General features: G+C 49.5%; 1 protein-coding gene across 1 annotated transcript in view; it reads right to left on the reverse strand.

The window, feature by feature from the left end:
- Window positions 1-9,467, reverse strand: part of IKBKG (inhibitor of nuclear factor kappa B kinase regulatory subunit gamma) — a 35,154-nt gene extending 25,687 nt beyond the window's left edge. The window contains exons 1-3 of the mRNA XM_060251906.1: window positions 9,289-9,467; window positions 7,526-7,734; window positions 6,116-6,214 (exon numbers count right to left, since the gene is read on the reverse strand). Coding sequence (XP_060107889.1) covers window positions 6,116-6,214; window positions 7,526-7,734; window positions 9,289-9,463 — 483 coding nt within the window. The 5' untranslated portion in view covers window positions 9,464-9,467. The remainder of the gene's footprint in view (window positions 1-6,115; window positions 6,215-7,525; window positions 7,735-9,288) is intronic.
- Between the last annotated feature and the right edge of the window lie 6,716 nt (window positions 9,468-16,183).

Here is a 16,183-nt window from a genome sequence, read left to right on the forward strand (position 1 = left end):
TCTCGGTGGCTGACCCGCTTCTGGCCAGCGCCTGAAGACTCGGGAACCAACTGTTCAAAACCGCACAACCAGAATGTGTGACAGATGGTGACTTTGACAACCAGGGGACAGGACTGAATCGGAACCCGGCAATCCTGCTCCAAGAGAAGGACTTGTCCGTTAACCAAAACTGAAACCGAGTAATTTACAAAATTTGTGACAGGCTGCGAGCTTTTGCGATCGAAGTGGGGCTTTAAAGTGGTGTGCAGTGACACCAGTGTGCAAAGCCAGTTTGGTGTAGTGCTAAAGTGCGCGGACTCTTATCTGGGAGAACCGGGTTTGATTCCCCACTCCTCCACTTGCACCTGCTGGAATAGCCTTGGGTCAGCCATAGCCCTGGCAGAGGTTGTCCTTGAAAGGGCAGCTGCTGGGAGAGCCCTCTCCAGCCCCACCCACCTCACAGGGTGTCTGTTGTGGGGGAGGAAGGTAAAGGAGATTGTGAGCCGCTCTGAGACTCTGTCCTTGAAAGGGCAGCTTCTGTCAGAGCCCCACCCACCTCACAGGGTGTCTGTTGTGGGGGAGGAAGGTAAAGGAGACTATGAGCCGCTCTGAGACTCTGTCCTTGAAAAGGCAGCTGCTGTGAGAGCCCTCTCAGCCCCACCCACCTCACAGGGTTGTTGGGGAGGAAGGTAAAGGAGATTGTAGGCCATTCTGAGACTCTGTCCTTGAAAGGGCTGCTTCTGGGAGAGCTCTCTCAGCGCCACCCACCTCACAGGGTGTTGTGGGGGAGGAAGGGAAAGGAGATTGTAGGCCGCTCTGAGACTCTGTCCTTGAAAGGGCAGCTTCTGGGAGAGCTCTCTCAGCCCCACCCACCTCACAGGGTGTCTGTTGCGGGGGGAAGAAGAAGAAGATGAAGAAGATATTGGATTTATATCCCGCCCTCCACTCCGAAGAGTCTCAGAGCGGCTCACAATCTCCTTTACCTTCCTCCCCCACAACAGACACCCTGTGAGGTGGGTGGGGCTAGAGAGGGCTCTCACAGCAGCTGCCCTTTCAAGGACAACCTCTGCCAGAGCTATGGCTGACCCAAGGCCATTCCAGCAGGTGCAAGTGGAGGAGTGGGGAATCAAACCAGGTTCTCCCAGATAAGAGTCCGCACACTTAACCACTACACCAAACTGGCTCTCAGTTTGGTGTAGTGGATAAAGGAGATTGTGAGCCACTCTGAGACTCTGAGATTCAGGGTGGAGGGCGGAATATAAATCCAATGCTTTCCTCTTCTCAAAAAAACCTCACTGCCACCAATTTTGTTAGGCTTGAAGGTAATACCAAAGAAGAAAGATCAAGACGGGTAGCCATTTTAGTCTGTCTTTAGCAACAGAAAAGAGCCAGAGTCCAGGAGCAAAAAGACTAACAAAAGCAAGGGAGGAGGCTCAGCCAATGGAGAAAATAGGGGTTTTGCTCTGCAGCTCCTGCACGATTGAGCAAGCCTGGCAAAGCAAGCTGCGATGCAGAAGGCAGCAAGAGAGAGGGAGAAGGAAGCAGATGACAGCCAGTTGTTCGAGGGCCTGATAGGAGCCCTCCGGGGGCCTGATTCAGCCCCTGGGCCAGATGTTTGACACCTCTGCTTTAAGGTGCTTACTGGACTCTTTTCTGCCACTACAGACAAACACAGCTACCCGCCTTGAGTAATAAACTGTCTCAAGTTGCCCTGAAACTTATCCTAAACTGAATTTTGACACATAACAGCAATGAGTTTAATAATTGCCAGCTCCCAAGTGGTACAGAGAGAGAGTGCAGGTAGGTGGGGTTCATAAGTCATTTTCAACCTGTCAAGTCCCATTCGGCATTGTTGTAAAGCTGTGAAATCACGATACACACGCTCAGAGACAAAAGTCAGCAGAGTTCCCTCTAAGCTGAGTTAGTGTGCGCCAGCTCAGTTTAGCCTTCGGCTCATGCACTTTTTGTCTCGGCTCAGGACGGAGGACCCCCTGGAGCATGCTAATTTAAGCAGCAGCTCACAACTGTAATGCCAGGAGCTCACAAAGTAGAATTTTTGCTCACAAGACTCTGCAGCTTAGAGGGAACATTGATTGTGACCAGTGTTCCCTCTAGGCTGAGTTAGCGTGAGCCAGCTCACTGAAAATGTCAAGACAGTGTGCGATTGCAATAAAAAAGGCCAACGCCATGCTGGGAATTATTAGGAAGGGAACTGAAAACAAATCAGCCAGTATCATAATGCCCCTGTATAAATCGATGGTGTGGTCTCATTTGAAATACTGTGTACAATTCTGGTCACCGCACCTCAAAAAGGATATTATAGCATTGGAAAAAGTGCAGAAAAGGGCAACTAGAATGATTAAAGGTTTGGAACACTTTCCCTAAGAAAAAAGGTTAAAAATGCTTGGGGCTCTTTAGCTTGGAGAAACGTTGACTGCGGGGTGACATGATAGAGGTTTACAAGATCATGCATGGGATGCAGAAAGTAGAGAAAGAAGTCCTTTTCTCCCTTTCTCACAATACAAGAACTCGTGGGCATTCAATGAAATTGCTGAGCAGTCGGGTTAAAACGGATAGAAGGAAGTACTTCTTCACCCAGAGGGTGATTAACATGTGGAATTCACTGCCACAGGAGGTGGTGGCGACTACAAACATAGCCAGCTTCAAGAGGGGGTTAGAGGAAAATATGGAGCAGAGGTGCATCAGTGGCTATTAGCCACAGTGTGTGTGTGTATATATATATATATTTTTGGCCACTGTGTGACACAGAGTGTTGGACTGGATGGGCCGTTGGCCTGATCCAACAGGGCTTCTCTTATGTTCTTATGTGATGCAGAGTGTTGGACTGGAGGGGCCACTGGCCTGATCCAACATGGCTTCTCTTAGGTTCTTATGTGACACAGAGTGTTGGACTGGATGGGCCACTGGCCTGATCCAACATGGCTTCTCTTAGGTTCTTATTTTTAGCCTCCGGCTCACACATTTTTGCCTTAGCTCAGGAAAAATGGCCCCAGAGCACAATAATTTATGCAGTAGCTCACAACTTTAATGCCAGTAGCTCACAAAGTAGAATTTTTGCTCCCAGGACTCCACAGTTTAGCGGGAGTATTGAAAATAAGGGGTCTGCTTGTTCAACAATTTCCCCAAGTACACGGGGAGGGGGGCGGGAATCAGATTATAAAATTAATGAAGATGACACCCTTTCCAAGACTGAGCACTGTCTGTTAAAAGGCATAGAATGTGAAGATAATCTGAACAACAGTAAAAGCACAAGGGAGGGTATTAAAGTTCCTAAGAGCTTATCGTCACCTGGAGCAGAAATTTGGGTCAAAGCAAATTTCCCCATCAACAATCCTCTCCTTGCTACCTTGCTGAACACCCCAGCTTGTGATGAAGACGATATTGGATTTATATCCCACCCTATACTCTGAATCTCAAGAGTCTCAGAGCGGCCACAATTTCCTTTACCTTCCCCCCCGTCCCCACAACAGACACCCGTGAGGTGGGTGGGGCTGAGAGAGCTCTGACAGAAGGTGCCCTTTCAAGGACAGAGTCTCAGAGTGGCCTACAATCTCCTTTCCCTTCCTCCCCCACAACAGACACCCTGTGAGGTGGGTGGGGCTGAGAGAGCTTTGACAGAAGGTGCCCTTTCAAGGACAACTCCTGCGAGAGCTATGGCTGACCCAAGGCCATTCCAGCCAGTGCAAGTGGAGGAGCGGGGAATCAAACCCGGTTCTCCTGGATAAGAGTCTGCACACTCCACCACCACACCAAACTGGCTCTCAAGGGTTCACCGTGATTCATCCTGCACGTGTTGGATTTTTCTGTCAGGCTTTTTCACAATAGCTACCCTCGAGAAGTGTGAGTCGTTTGAGAGGCTAAGAAAAACCCTTCCAGGAAAACATATTAAACGAATAAGCCGCCGTTCAAGGTCGTAAGAGAGTCTTTACACAGGTGGAAGAGGCGGAGGGAAACAGGATGGGAACTTCTGATATTTCCCTGCCTCACGTGGGAACAACCAACAAACCTGAACAGGCTAACAGAGTCCAAATGTGTCCCCCGTTACCACACCAAAAGAATAAAACGACAAATCTGCCCCATTCCCTGCCCTTCTGCTGGGAGTCCCCCTGTGTGCGATCTCACTCCCTTCTTTCTGCCTCCAACGGCCCTCTTCCAACTGTCACTTTTCTCCTTCCCTGACCTCTTAGAACTATTCGGGTGCTAAATGCGGTAAACCGAAACCAGGTGTTCTAACAAATGCAAAGCTAACCTTTTACGGATATCAAAGTTGTAGGAAAGGGATTGATAATGCAACGGCTGATATTGCAACGGCCCCTTGTATGGATCTATGCTGAGGTCTCCTTTGGAATACAGTGGACAGTTCCCGTATCTCCAAAAGGACATGGCAGAGCTGGGGGAAAGGACAGAGCGGGGCGACCAAGAGAATGAGGGAGCTGCAGCACCTTCCCTGTGAAGAAAGGCTGAAGAGTCTAGGACTCTTTCCAGTGTAGAAAAGAAACGATTAAAAGGAGGGGGAGACATGAGAGGAGTTTATGAAGAAGATGACATTGGATTTATATTACGCCCTCCACTCAAGAGTCTCAGAGCGGCTCACAATCTCCTTTCCCTCCCTTCCCCACAACAGACACCCTGTGAGGTGGGTGGGGCTGAGAGGGCTCTCCCAGCAGCTGCTCTTTCAAGGACAGCCTCTGCCAAAGCTATGGCTGACCCAAGGTCATTCCAGCAGCTGCAAGTGGAGGAGTGGGGAATCAAACCCGGTTCTCCCAGATAAGAGTCCGCGCACTTAACCACTACACCAAACTGGCTCTCTTACTCACATTTACTTAAGCACACAGTGAAAAGGTGGAGAGAGTTAACTTGCTTAACATAAAAGCCACACAGATGTTGGAGGAAGGAAGGGAGGGAGAGAGGGAGGAAAGGAGGAGAGGGAGGAAGGAGGGGAGGGAGGGAGGGAGAGAAGGGAGCATAGGAGGGAGGGAGAAAGGAAAGGAGGGAGAAAGGAAAGGAGGGGAGGGAGAGAGAGAAGGAAGCATAGGAGGGAGGGAGAAAGGAAGGGAGGGAGAGAAGGAAGCAAGGAAGGAAGGAAGGAAAGAAGGAAGGAAGGGGAGGGACGGTGGCTCAGTGGTAGAGCATCTGCTTGGTAAGCAGAAGGTCCCAGGTTCAATCCCTGGCATCTCCAAAAAAGGGTCCGGGCAAGTAGGCGTGAAAAACCTCAGCTTGAGACCCCGGAGAGCCGCTGCCAGTCAGAGTAGACAATACTGACTTTGATGGACCAAGGGTCTGATTCAGTATAAGGCAGCTTCATATGTCCATATGAAGGAAGGAAGGAAGGGAGGGAGAGAGGGAGGGAGGGAGGAAAGGAGGGAAATGTCATGCATGGAAGTTTCAGATAACTAAGTAATTGTTTAATACAAATTCTTAGTTTATTGATAATCCATTGTTGCTTCAAGGTGAGACACCTTGAAAGTGATACAAAGTATTGCAAAGCATAACGTTTTAAGGGTTACATCAAAGTATTCCAGCGTGATATCTCAAAGACATAACAAGAACGTGTGAATTACTACAAACTATGCAATAGCCTATCTTTGTGGTTAAAACTTCCCTGGGTCTCAGGCATTCTTCTTACAGTTGATGGTTACAGTGTGGAAACCTCTCAGGGAGGCGCCTGCTATCAAAGCCTAGCATTCCTACATTTGCTACTCAAAGGTGGGAAAGAGAAAAGGGAGGTGAGAAGAAAGGAGAGCTGCTTCGCTTTGATATGCAATTACATGGGAAAGCATTCTACAGGGAAAAACCAACCTTATCATTTAATACTGAATGTAAAACACATGCTTGACAGGAAGGGAGAAAGGAAGGAAAGGAGGGAAGGGAGAAAGGAAGGAAGGCAAATAGATGGGGTATGGGGGGAGAGAGCAGTAGAAAGAAAGCAACTTTAACTTTAAATGCCAGTTGGCTTGGCTTAGAAGAGTGATTTAAAGAGGGAAATGCCTTCTCCAAGCCAGCCAGTGGGATGGGGGGGGCTTCGAGAGCCACACGATATGTGTGAGAGAGCCACGTGTGGCTCCTGAGCCGCAGTTTGGTCACCCCTGACCTGGATGGAGGTACAAAGCCTTACCACGGCAAGAACGGCTTCCTCTTGAGTAAGGGTCACAGTGTCTGCCTCTTCCTGGGCTCCAGAGGCCCCTTCCTCTGGAGAAGACGGCCGAAGAGTCGCCTGCGGATGAGAAAGCAAAACGATACCAATTATTCTCTAGTATCCCCACATTCTTCATTCCAGCGCATACCTCCTTAGTTCCGAGGGAGAGGTCTTTAACACCTATGGGGGAGAAAGGGATGAAAAGGAGGAGAAGAAGAGGGGATTGGATTTATACCCTGCCTTTCACTAGCCAACACGAGAGCCCCGTGACGCAGAGTGGTAAAGCTGCAGTACTGTAGTCGGAGCCCTCTGAGTTCAATTCCAGCGAAAGCTGGATTCAGGTAGCCGGCTCCAGGTTGACTCAGCCTTTCATCCTTCTGAGATTGGTCAAATGAGGACCCAGCTTGCTAGGGAGAAAGCGTAGATGACTGGGGAAGGCAATGGCAAACCACCCCATAAAAAGGTCTGCCATGAAAACGTGAAAGCGACCTCACCCCAGAGTCAGAAATGACTGGTGCTTGCACAGGGGATCTTTCCTTTCCTCTACTAGCCAAAGGAGTCTCAGAGTGGCCTACAAATCTCCTTTCCCTCCCCCCCTCAACAGACATCCTATGTGGTAGGTGGGGCTGAGAGAGCTCTCCCAAAAGCTGCTCTTTCAGGGACAGCTCTGCAAGAGCTATGGCTAACCCAAGGCCATTCCAGCAGCAGCAAGCGGAAGAGTGGGGAATCAAACCCGGTTCTCCCAGATAAGAGTTTGCACACTTAACCACTACACCAAACTGGCTCTCCTGCCCTTCATTACCCAAAGGAGTCTCAGAGCGGCTTGCAGATCTCCTTTCCCTTCCCCTCCCCACAATAGACACCCTGTGAGGTAGGTGGGGCTGAGAGAGCTCGGACAGAAGCTGCCCTTTCAAGGACACCCTCTGCGAGACCTATGGCTGACCCAAGGCCATTCCAGCAGTTGCAAGTGGAGGAGTGGGGAATCAAAGCCAGTTCTCCCAGATAAGAGTCAGCGCACCTAACCACCACACTAAACTGGCTCCGAGAATGAAAACGTATTAAGATGATGATGATACTGGATTTATATCCCACCCTTCACTCTGAATCTTAAGAGTCTCAGAGCTGCACACAGTCTCCTTTACCTTCCTCCCCCACAACAGACACCCTGTGAGGTAGGTGGGGCTGAGAGAGCTCGGATAGAAGCTGCCAATTCAAGGGCAGCTGTGCGCGAGCTGTGACTAACCCAAGGCCATTCCAGCAGGTGCAAGTGGAGGAGCGGGGAATCAAACCTGGTTATCCCAGATAAGAGTCTGCACACTTAACCACCACACCAAACTGGACAGCGGAAGGACGGAAAGCCACCCCCTCCCCCACCCCCGGCCCACACACCTGCTGGCTCTTCAGCAGCTCCAGTTTCCGGACAGCCTCCTCCAGCTGCCTTCTCAGCTGTGCCCGTTCCAACTGCAAACCTTCCACGATGCTCCGTGCCTCCTGGAACTTGCGCATGAGAAAGTCCTTCTCTTCCTTGTTGGAAGCCTGGAATTGCAGGAACTCCCGGTAGCGTTCCCGTAGCATGTGGTTACTCTGCCGGATGGCTTCTACTCATAAGAACATAAAACCGTAAGAGAAGCCATGTTGGATCAGGCCAATGGCGAACCCAATCCAACACTCTGTGTCACACGGTGGCCAAAAAAATCCAGGTGCCATCAGGAGGTCCATCAGGGCACCAGAACACCTGGGGGGCCAGGACACCAGAAGCCCTCCCACTGTGGCCCCCCAGGCACCAAGAATACAGAGCATCACTTGCCCCAGACAGAGAGTTCCAACGATATGCTGTAGCTAATAGCCACTGAAGGACCTCTGCTCCAGATGTTTATCCAATCCCCTCTTGAAGCTGTCTATGCTTGTAGCTGCCACCACTTCCTGTGGCAGTGAATTCCTTGTGTTAATCACCCTTTGGGTGAAGAAGGACTTCCTTTTATCTGTTCTAACCCGACTGCTCGACAATTTCATCGAATGCCCACGAGTTCTTGTATTGTGAGAAAAGGACTTCTTTCTCTACTTTCTTCATCCCATGCATCATCTTGTAAACCTCTATCACGTTGCCCCTCAGTCAACATTTCTCCAAGCTAAAGAGCCCCAAGCGTTTTAACCTTTCTTCATAGGGAAAGGGTTCCAACCCTTGAATCATTCCAGTTGCCCTTAGAGAACAGATGGGGGGGGGGAGAGGAGGGTAACAATCAAAGTGATTTCTTCCCATGCTCTCCTCTTGTTGTAACAATGAGACTGAAAGCCACTCTGAGAGTCTGAGATTTAGAGTGCAAAGCGGGGTATAAATCCAATATCGTCTATTTTCTTTTTTCCACTTATCCACAGACTTGCCCCTAATATTATTATCCCTTAGTGAAGTTGCCTTTTACTGAATCTGACCCTCAGTCCATCAAAGTCAGTACTGTCAGCTCCAACTGGCAGCAGCTCTCCGGTATCTGATAGTCCATAGTCTTTGGTAGAAGTCTTTCTTATTACCTCCTGCCTGGTCCTTTGAACTGGAGATGCCGGAGATTGAACCTGGGACCTTCTACATGCCAAGCAGAGGCTCTGCCACTGAGCCAGGGTCTCAGGCCAAGGTCTTTCCCATCCCCTCCTGCCTGGTCCTTTGAACTGGAGATGCCGGGGATTGAACTTGGAACCTTCTGCCTGCTAAGCAGAAGCTCTGCCACTGAGTTGGGGTCTCAGGTCAAGGTCTTTCTCATCACCTCCCGCCTGGTCCTTTCAACTGGAGATGCCGGGGATTGAACCTGGGACCTTCTGCATGCCAAGCAGGGGCTCTGCCACTGAGCCAGGGTCTCAGGCCAAGGTCTTTCCCATCCCCTCCTGCCTGGTCCTTTTAACTGGAGATGCCGGAGATTGAAGCTGGGACCTTCTGCATGCCAAGTAGAGGCTTTGCCACTGAGCCAGGGTCTCAGGTCAAGGTCTTTCCCATCCCCTCCCGCCTGGTCCTTTCAACTGGAGATGCCAGGGATTGAACCTGGGACCTTCCGCATGCCAAGCAGAGACCCTTCCCCTGAGCCTCAGCCCTTCCTCTCCCTGTTCATTCTTAACACTCCACTGGGATCTCCTCTACCCAGGGCTTCACTCCATGCCCCACTCACCTTTGAGGTCTCTGTTCTCGGCCAGGAAGTGCTGGATCACCTCGTGTCCTGCCAGTTCGGGTGGCAATTGGGGGGCAGCGGCTCTCCCGAAGGAGGAATAGTCTCCCATCATGGTACAGTCACTGCTGCCCGGCTGCACCATGTTGCTAATCCACCCCTTTGGAGCTGCACACATCCAGCCAACCCTGAGGATGAACATAAGAACATGAGAAGTGCCCTGCTGGACCAGATTAGTGGCCCATGTAGTCCAGCATCCTGTTTCAATGGCCCGCCAGTTCATCTGGAGGGCCAAGAACAGGGCAGAGGAACTGAGGCCTTCTCCTGAGAAGAATATCAGAAGAGCCCTGCTGGGTCAGACCAATGAGGGTCCATCTAGTCCAGCCTCCTGTCTCACACAGAGGCCAACCAGTTCCTCTGGAGGGCCAACAACAGGGCAGAGAGGCCGAGGCCTTCCCCTGAGAAGAGCATCAGAGGAGTCCTCTTGGGTCAGACCAGTGAGGGTCCATCTCATCCAGCCTCCTGTCTCAGATAGTGGCCAGCCAGTTCCTCTAGACAGCCAACAGCAAGGTGTTCCCCTGATGTTGCCCTCCCCCGCCTGGCTTTGCATAAGTGCCTCAGAATGTGGAGGTTCCCCTCAGCAGCTGTGCCCAGTAACCAGTAATCTTGGTCCTCCACAAATCTATCTAATCCCTTTTTAAAGCTTATTCCTGTGTCCATCACTATACACTCTGATTCCACATTTTAATCACTCCTCAGTCGTATTTCTTTTTGTCTCTCCTGAATCTATTCCACCCTGAGCCCTTATGGGAAAGAGCTGAATAGAAATCCACATCTATCTATCTATCTATCTATCTATCTATCTATCTATCTATCTATCTATCTATCTATCTATCTATCTATCTATCTATCTATCGCCCATGAGCTTCACTGGATGCCCTCAACTTTTGTATTTGGGGAGAGAATCACAGAGGTGGAAGGGACCTCCAGGATCATCTAGTCCAACCTCCTGCACAATGCAGGAAACCCACAAATCCCTCCCCCTAAATTCACAGGATCCTCATTGCTGTCAGATGGCCCTCTAGCCTCTGTTGGAAAACCTCCAAGGAAGGAGAGCCCACCCCCTCCTGAGTTGGAAGGGACTTCCAGGGTCAGCTAGTCCAACCCCCCGCACAATGCAAGAAAGTCACAAACACCTCCCCCTAAATTCACAGGATCCTCATTGCTGTCAGAGGGCCATCTAGCCTCTTTTTAAAAACCTCCAAGGAAGGAGAGCCCACCACCTCCCAAGGAGGAAGCCTGTTCCACTGAGGAACCGCTCTGAACTCACAAACGCCTCCCCCTAAATTCACAGGATCTTCATTGCTGTCAGATGGCCATCTAGCCTCTCTTTAAAAACCTCCAAGGAAGGAGAGCCCACCACCTCCCAAGGAGGAAGCCTGTTCCACTGAGGAACCGCTCTGAACTCACAAACGCCTCCCCCTAAATTCACAGGATCCTCATTGCTGTCAATGGCCATCTAGCCTCTCTTTAAAAACCTCCAAGGAAGGAGAGCCCACCACCTCCCAAGGAGGAAGCCTGTTCCACTGAGGAACCGCTCTGAACTCACAAACGCCTCCCCCTAAATTCACAGGATCTTCATTGCTGTCAGATGGCCATCTAGCCTCCGTTGAAAAACCTCCAAGGAAGGATAACCCACCACCTCCCGAGGAGGAAGCCTGTTCCACTGAGGAACTGCTCTAAACTCACAAACACCTCCCCCAAATTACTTTTCCACGCCAAGCTAGCAAGGGCTTGGAGAATACATTTAAAGTTAGTTACTTTCTTTCCACCTCCCCTCAATTTCCCTTTCTCTTTCCCTCCCTGTCTTGCGGCTCGCAAACACCTGATGTTCATGTCTGGTGGCTCTCAAACATCTGATGTTTATTCTGTGTGGTTCTTACATTAAGCAAGTTTGGCCACCGCTGGGATGATGAATTAGAATCATAGAATCGTAGAGTTGGAAGGGACCTCCAGGGTCATCTAGTCCAACCCCCTGCACAATGCAGGAAATTCACAAACACCTCCCCCTAAATTCACAAGATCCTCATTGCTGCCAGATGCCCATCTAGCCTCTGTTGAAAAAACTCCAAGGAAGGAGAGCCCACCACCTCCCAAGGAAGCCTATTCCACTGAGGAACTGCTCTAAACTCACAAACACCTCCCCCAAAATTCACAGGATCCTCATGGCTGTCAGAGGGCCATCTAGCCTCTGTTGAAAAACCTCCAAGGAAGGAGAGCCCACCACCTCCCAAGGAGGAAGCCTGTTCCACTGAGTTCTAAACTCACAAACACCTCCCCCTAAATTCACAGGATCCTCACTGCTGTCAGATGGCCATCTAGCCTCTGTTGAAAAATTTCCGAGGAAGGAAAGCCCACCACTGAGGAGGAAGCCTGTTCCACTGAGGAACCGCTCTAACAGTCAGGAAGTTCTTCCTCATGTTGATTGAAAACTCTTCTGGTTTAATTTCAACCCACTGGTTCTGGTCCTACCTTCTGGGGCCACAGAAAACAATTCCACCCCATCCTCTTCAGGGGTGGCCAACGGTAGCTCTCCAGATGTTTTTTTCCCCTACAATCCCCATCAGCCCCAGCCACTGGCCATGCTGGCTGGGGCTGATGGGAGATGTAGGCAAAAAAAACCATCTGGAGAGCTACCGTTGGCCACCCCTGTTCTAGATGACAGCCCTTCATTCCTGGAGATCAGCGGAAGGACTTCCCTGAGGGATGAAATGCCACACGGTCCCCCAAGCTGACCTCTCCTCCAGAGGAACTGACCTGGTACCCCAGAGACCTGTGGCAATTCCAGCAGAACTCCCGGCCCAACGTGGCAGTACCAGCTATCGAAGAAAGACGAAGCAACCGGGATGGGGGGAAGGACTACTGCACCTTGCCTGCCCGCGTGCGCCTGAGGGTTGCCAAGTCCAACTCAAGAAATATCTGGTGACTTTGGGGGCGGAGCCAGGAGACATTGGAGGCGGAGCCAGGAGCAAAGGTCCGACAAGCGCAGTTGAACTCCAAAGGGAGTCCTGGCCATCCCATTTCAAGGGACCGCACCCCTTTTCAATGCCTTCCCTCCATTGGAAATAATGGGCAGGGGCACCTTCTTTGGGGGCTTCTAAAACTGGACCTCCTGATCCAATCTTTTTGAAACTTGGGTGGGAGAGGCACCAGATGCTATGCTGAACATATGGGGTCTCTACCTCTAAACACAACACTCCCCTCCCCCCCCCCTCCCAGAGTCCCAGATATCCACGGACCAATCTTCCATTATACCCTATGGGAAACGGTCTCTCCAGCGCCCGGCAGACATTTCCCTCCCCGCTCCCTGCTTTGTGATGATCCGGAAGGGGGGGAAGGCCTCCAAACCGGGGGATCCCCTGCCCCCACCTGGGGATTGGCAACCCCACCACCCCTGCTCCAAGCTTCGCGGTCAGCCCCTACTGGAAAGAGGGCGACGGGTCGGCCGGCCTACCCTGCGGGGCTCTTCTTTCTGCTTAAAGCCAGCTGTGGCAGAAGAGGAACATCTGGCGCTTATTGGGAAGGGGGAGGGAGCGCACACGCGCTGGAGCGGCTCCCCTCCCTGAACCCCAAGCCTCCCTCCCAAGCCAGCCACACGCACAGAAAAGCCACCCGGGGAAAGAGGGGATCGGCTCCACCTCGGGCTTCCCCAGCTCCAGGCGTCCCCGGGCCGCTTCCTCCTTCCTCGTCGCTTGTTTTGGTGCGATCCGGAAACAATCGGCCGAAAGAGAAAGGCAGTGGGAGAAACGAAAGCAAGCGGCCGGGCGGATGTGACGCCGGGAGGCCTCAAAGGGGTGGGGGTGGGGTGGAGGAAGAGAGGGCAAGAGGCTGGCCGACGTTGCAGGGCCGTCGTGCGCGGGGCAGGGAGATTCCCTGATCTGCATTAGGTTGCATTTGCAGAACCGGGGGGAGGGGAGGGGTTGCTTGCTGTCCTTCCTTTCTCAAGCCCGCCCCTCCGTTTGCAAAAGGAGAATTCCGGATTTTGTCCAAAGCGGATTCTGGTTTGAAGCGACGGTTCAACTACAAGAAATACAAAACAGAACTGTGCTCTCGGGGCTACCCTGCGTTGACTTATGCATTTCGCTATGATAGGCAATGAAAACAATTTTCAACGGAGCTCCTTGTTGATTAATAATAATCATCATCATCATATTTTTTTTATTTATAGACCGCCCTCCCCGCCAAAGCAGGCTCAGGGCGGCTTACACAGCATAAAAGACCAACATTTGCAATAGTACAATAATAAAAACCCCAAATTACAAAACAGTTGTGTTCCTCAATTAATTAGCCGTGCAGCATGGGATTCACTAATAATAATAACAGACGCGTTTTGTGCTGCCATTTCTTCAGTATTGTTAATGTCTTCTTGTTGTTGAGCTGTATGTCGTGAAAGGAGTAAGCCGGTATCTTTCTTTAAAAACTCGTGCAAAGCCTCCCATTTCACTGCTGGCCAAACACTCTCCATTTTTAAGGAACGACCTTCAAAATACAGATAACAATGCGTTCTTACACGAATTTGGTGCATTTAGAAGACCCTGGGATGAATTCAAAACTTTATCCTCAAATTATTCACTTCGTTATTACAAGGAACGTATATGCTCATAGCACTGCGTCTATTATTAGGAGTATTAGTTAATTGCATGCTGTATGTGTCTAATCGACAATGAGCTCTGTTGAAAATTGTTTTTATTGTCTATTATTGTGAAATTCGTAAGTATGGTAGCCCTTGTATCACAGTTCTGTTTTGTATTTCTTGTATCTTAATTGTGATCCCATATTGGGGTTTTTTTTGTTTAAGAGAAGGTTGCCAGTTCTGGGCTCTGGAATTCCTGGAGATTTGGTATAGTGCCATAGAGTCCATCTTCCAAAGCAGCCCATTTTCTCCGGGGGGAAGTGATTTCTAGCCAGGATATCCATTGTAATTCCGGGAGATCTCCAGCCACCGCCTGGAGACTGGCGGGCTTAGCATTTTGGAGCGCGTCTCCCAGCCGCCGTCTCCAGAGAATGGACAATTAATATTTGGACGGGTCTTTCCTTCCCCAGAGCAGGAAATCTTTGCAGGCAAATAATAAAAACGCTTTTTAAAAATGCAATCACTTGCCACCCTTTTACACTCAAGAAGAGGGTCCCAGAGACTGGGAAAGTATGCAGTGCCACACAGTCTTTGCTGGCGTTATTCTTTTTTTTTTTTAAGGAGTCGGTCGGGATAAGACGTTTGCAACTGGAGCTGAATATGTCCGGCGTTTTCCATGGAGAGGCTGTACTTTGAGCCTACTCTACCCAGGAAAACCCAAGGGTGTCAAAAATAACCGGGAAAGTTAGTGCGCGCACAAAAGAACTGTGTTTCTAAGACGTCATGACATCAACAACGGCGGGAGGAAGAGAAACCGGACTGTACATAGAGGTAAGGAAAAAAGGGCTAGAGCAATATACGATAGCTCCGGCTTCTGCTTCGGGATTTCGGTTCAAGGGGTAAAAAGCCTCAATGGCTGCGAGCACACACACTAAATCAAGGGTGTCAAACATACGGCCCGGTGGCCAAATAAGGCCGCCATAGGGCTCCCATCAGGCCGCCGAGCAAGCGGCTGTGGACTGCTTCCTTCCCCTTCTCTCTTGCTTCCTTCTGCATTTGCACCAGAGATACAGAGCAAAGCCTCTGCTTTTTCCATGGGCTCCTTTCTTAGGGAGGAAGGGGTGAGGGGGAAGATAGCTTGATTTGACAGGGTATCTCAATAGCACAGCAGAGCTACTGAGCCAAGCCTCTCTTTCTTCTATTGGCTGAGGCTCCTCCCCCTCCTGGTCCCCTGGAGAAGGATGGAAAGAGCGAGAGTTTCCTTTGCACAGTTTCTTGGATCACATGGGAGAGATACAAAGAAAGCACCTTTATGACCAACGAATACTGTTTTAAGCATGGTTTATTTTAAGTTTTTAAAGCTTCTTTGTTTTTGTCTGTGTCCTTTATAAAGTTTATATCTCTGCTTCCTGGTATTCATTTTTTTTATGACTCACATTTTTATTATTTTTAGCACAGTCAAACCAATACTAAGTATATAAAAATAACATCACTTACAGTTATAAAACATACAGAAAAAGTGCAAAAACAGAAACATAAATAAAAATTACATACAAAAATCATTAACTCAGGTTAAATTTTAACAACATATTTGAAGATCCAATGAATACAGGATGTAGTCCAGATATTTAGTTGGAATAGATGAACTGGACGATGGTTTTTCATTTATGTATGCAAAAAAAAAACCCAAACCATTTTTCGACAATGGTATCTAATAATGCTAATAATGGATTTTCATATTTCAAAATGCAGGATGCCAATTTATCTTGAATCAAGAGATCCCAGACTTTATCAAACCATTGACGAATACTAGGACTTTTCTCAGATTTCCAACATTGTGCCACATGAATTTTAGTCGCCATTAATAAAACAGAGAGTAATTCTAAATTCAAATTAGAACAAGGTTTCTTATTCCACATGTTAAGCAGGATCGAATCAGGTAAGAATGGGGTGTCACAGCCTATTATTTCCATAGCAATCTTTAGCGCTGATTTCCAAAATGATTTTATTGTGGGACAATCCCACCAACAATGTTTTTAGTGTGCCTATTTCCCCACATCCTTCCCCTGGTATTCATTTTATGACACACATGGCCCAGCCAACAAAGTCTTATTTAGGTCAGATCCAGCCCTCATACGAATGAGTTCGACACCCTGCGCTAAATAATGCACTTTTACTCACCTTCAATGTACTTTCCAACTGGATTTTGCCAATTCACACAGTAAAATCCTGTTGGGAAGAAGAGAAGAAGAAGAAGAAGAAGAA

The sequence above is a fragment of the Heteronotia binoei genome, chromosome 13, assembly GCF_032191835.1.
Source record: "Heteronotia binoei isolate CCM8104 ecotype False Entrance Well chromosome 13, APGP_CSIRO_Hbin_v1, whole genome shotgun sequence".
Taxonomy (NCBI): Eukaryota; Metazoa; Chordata; class Lepidosauria; order Squamata; family Gekkonidae; genus Heteronotia; species Heteronotia binoei.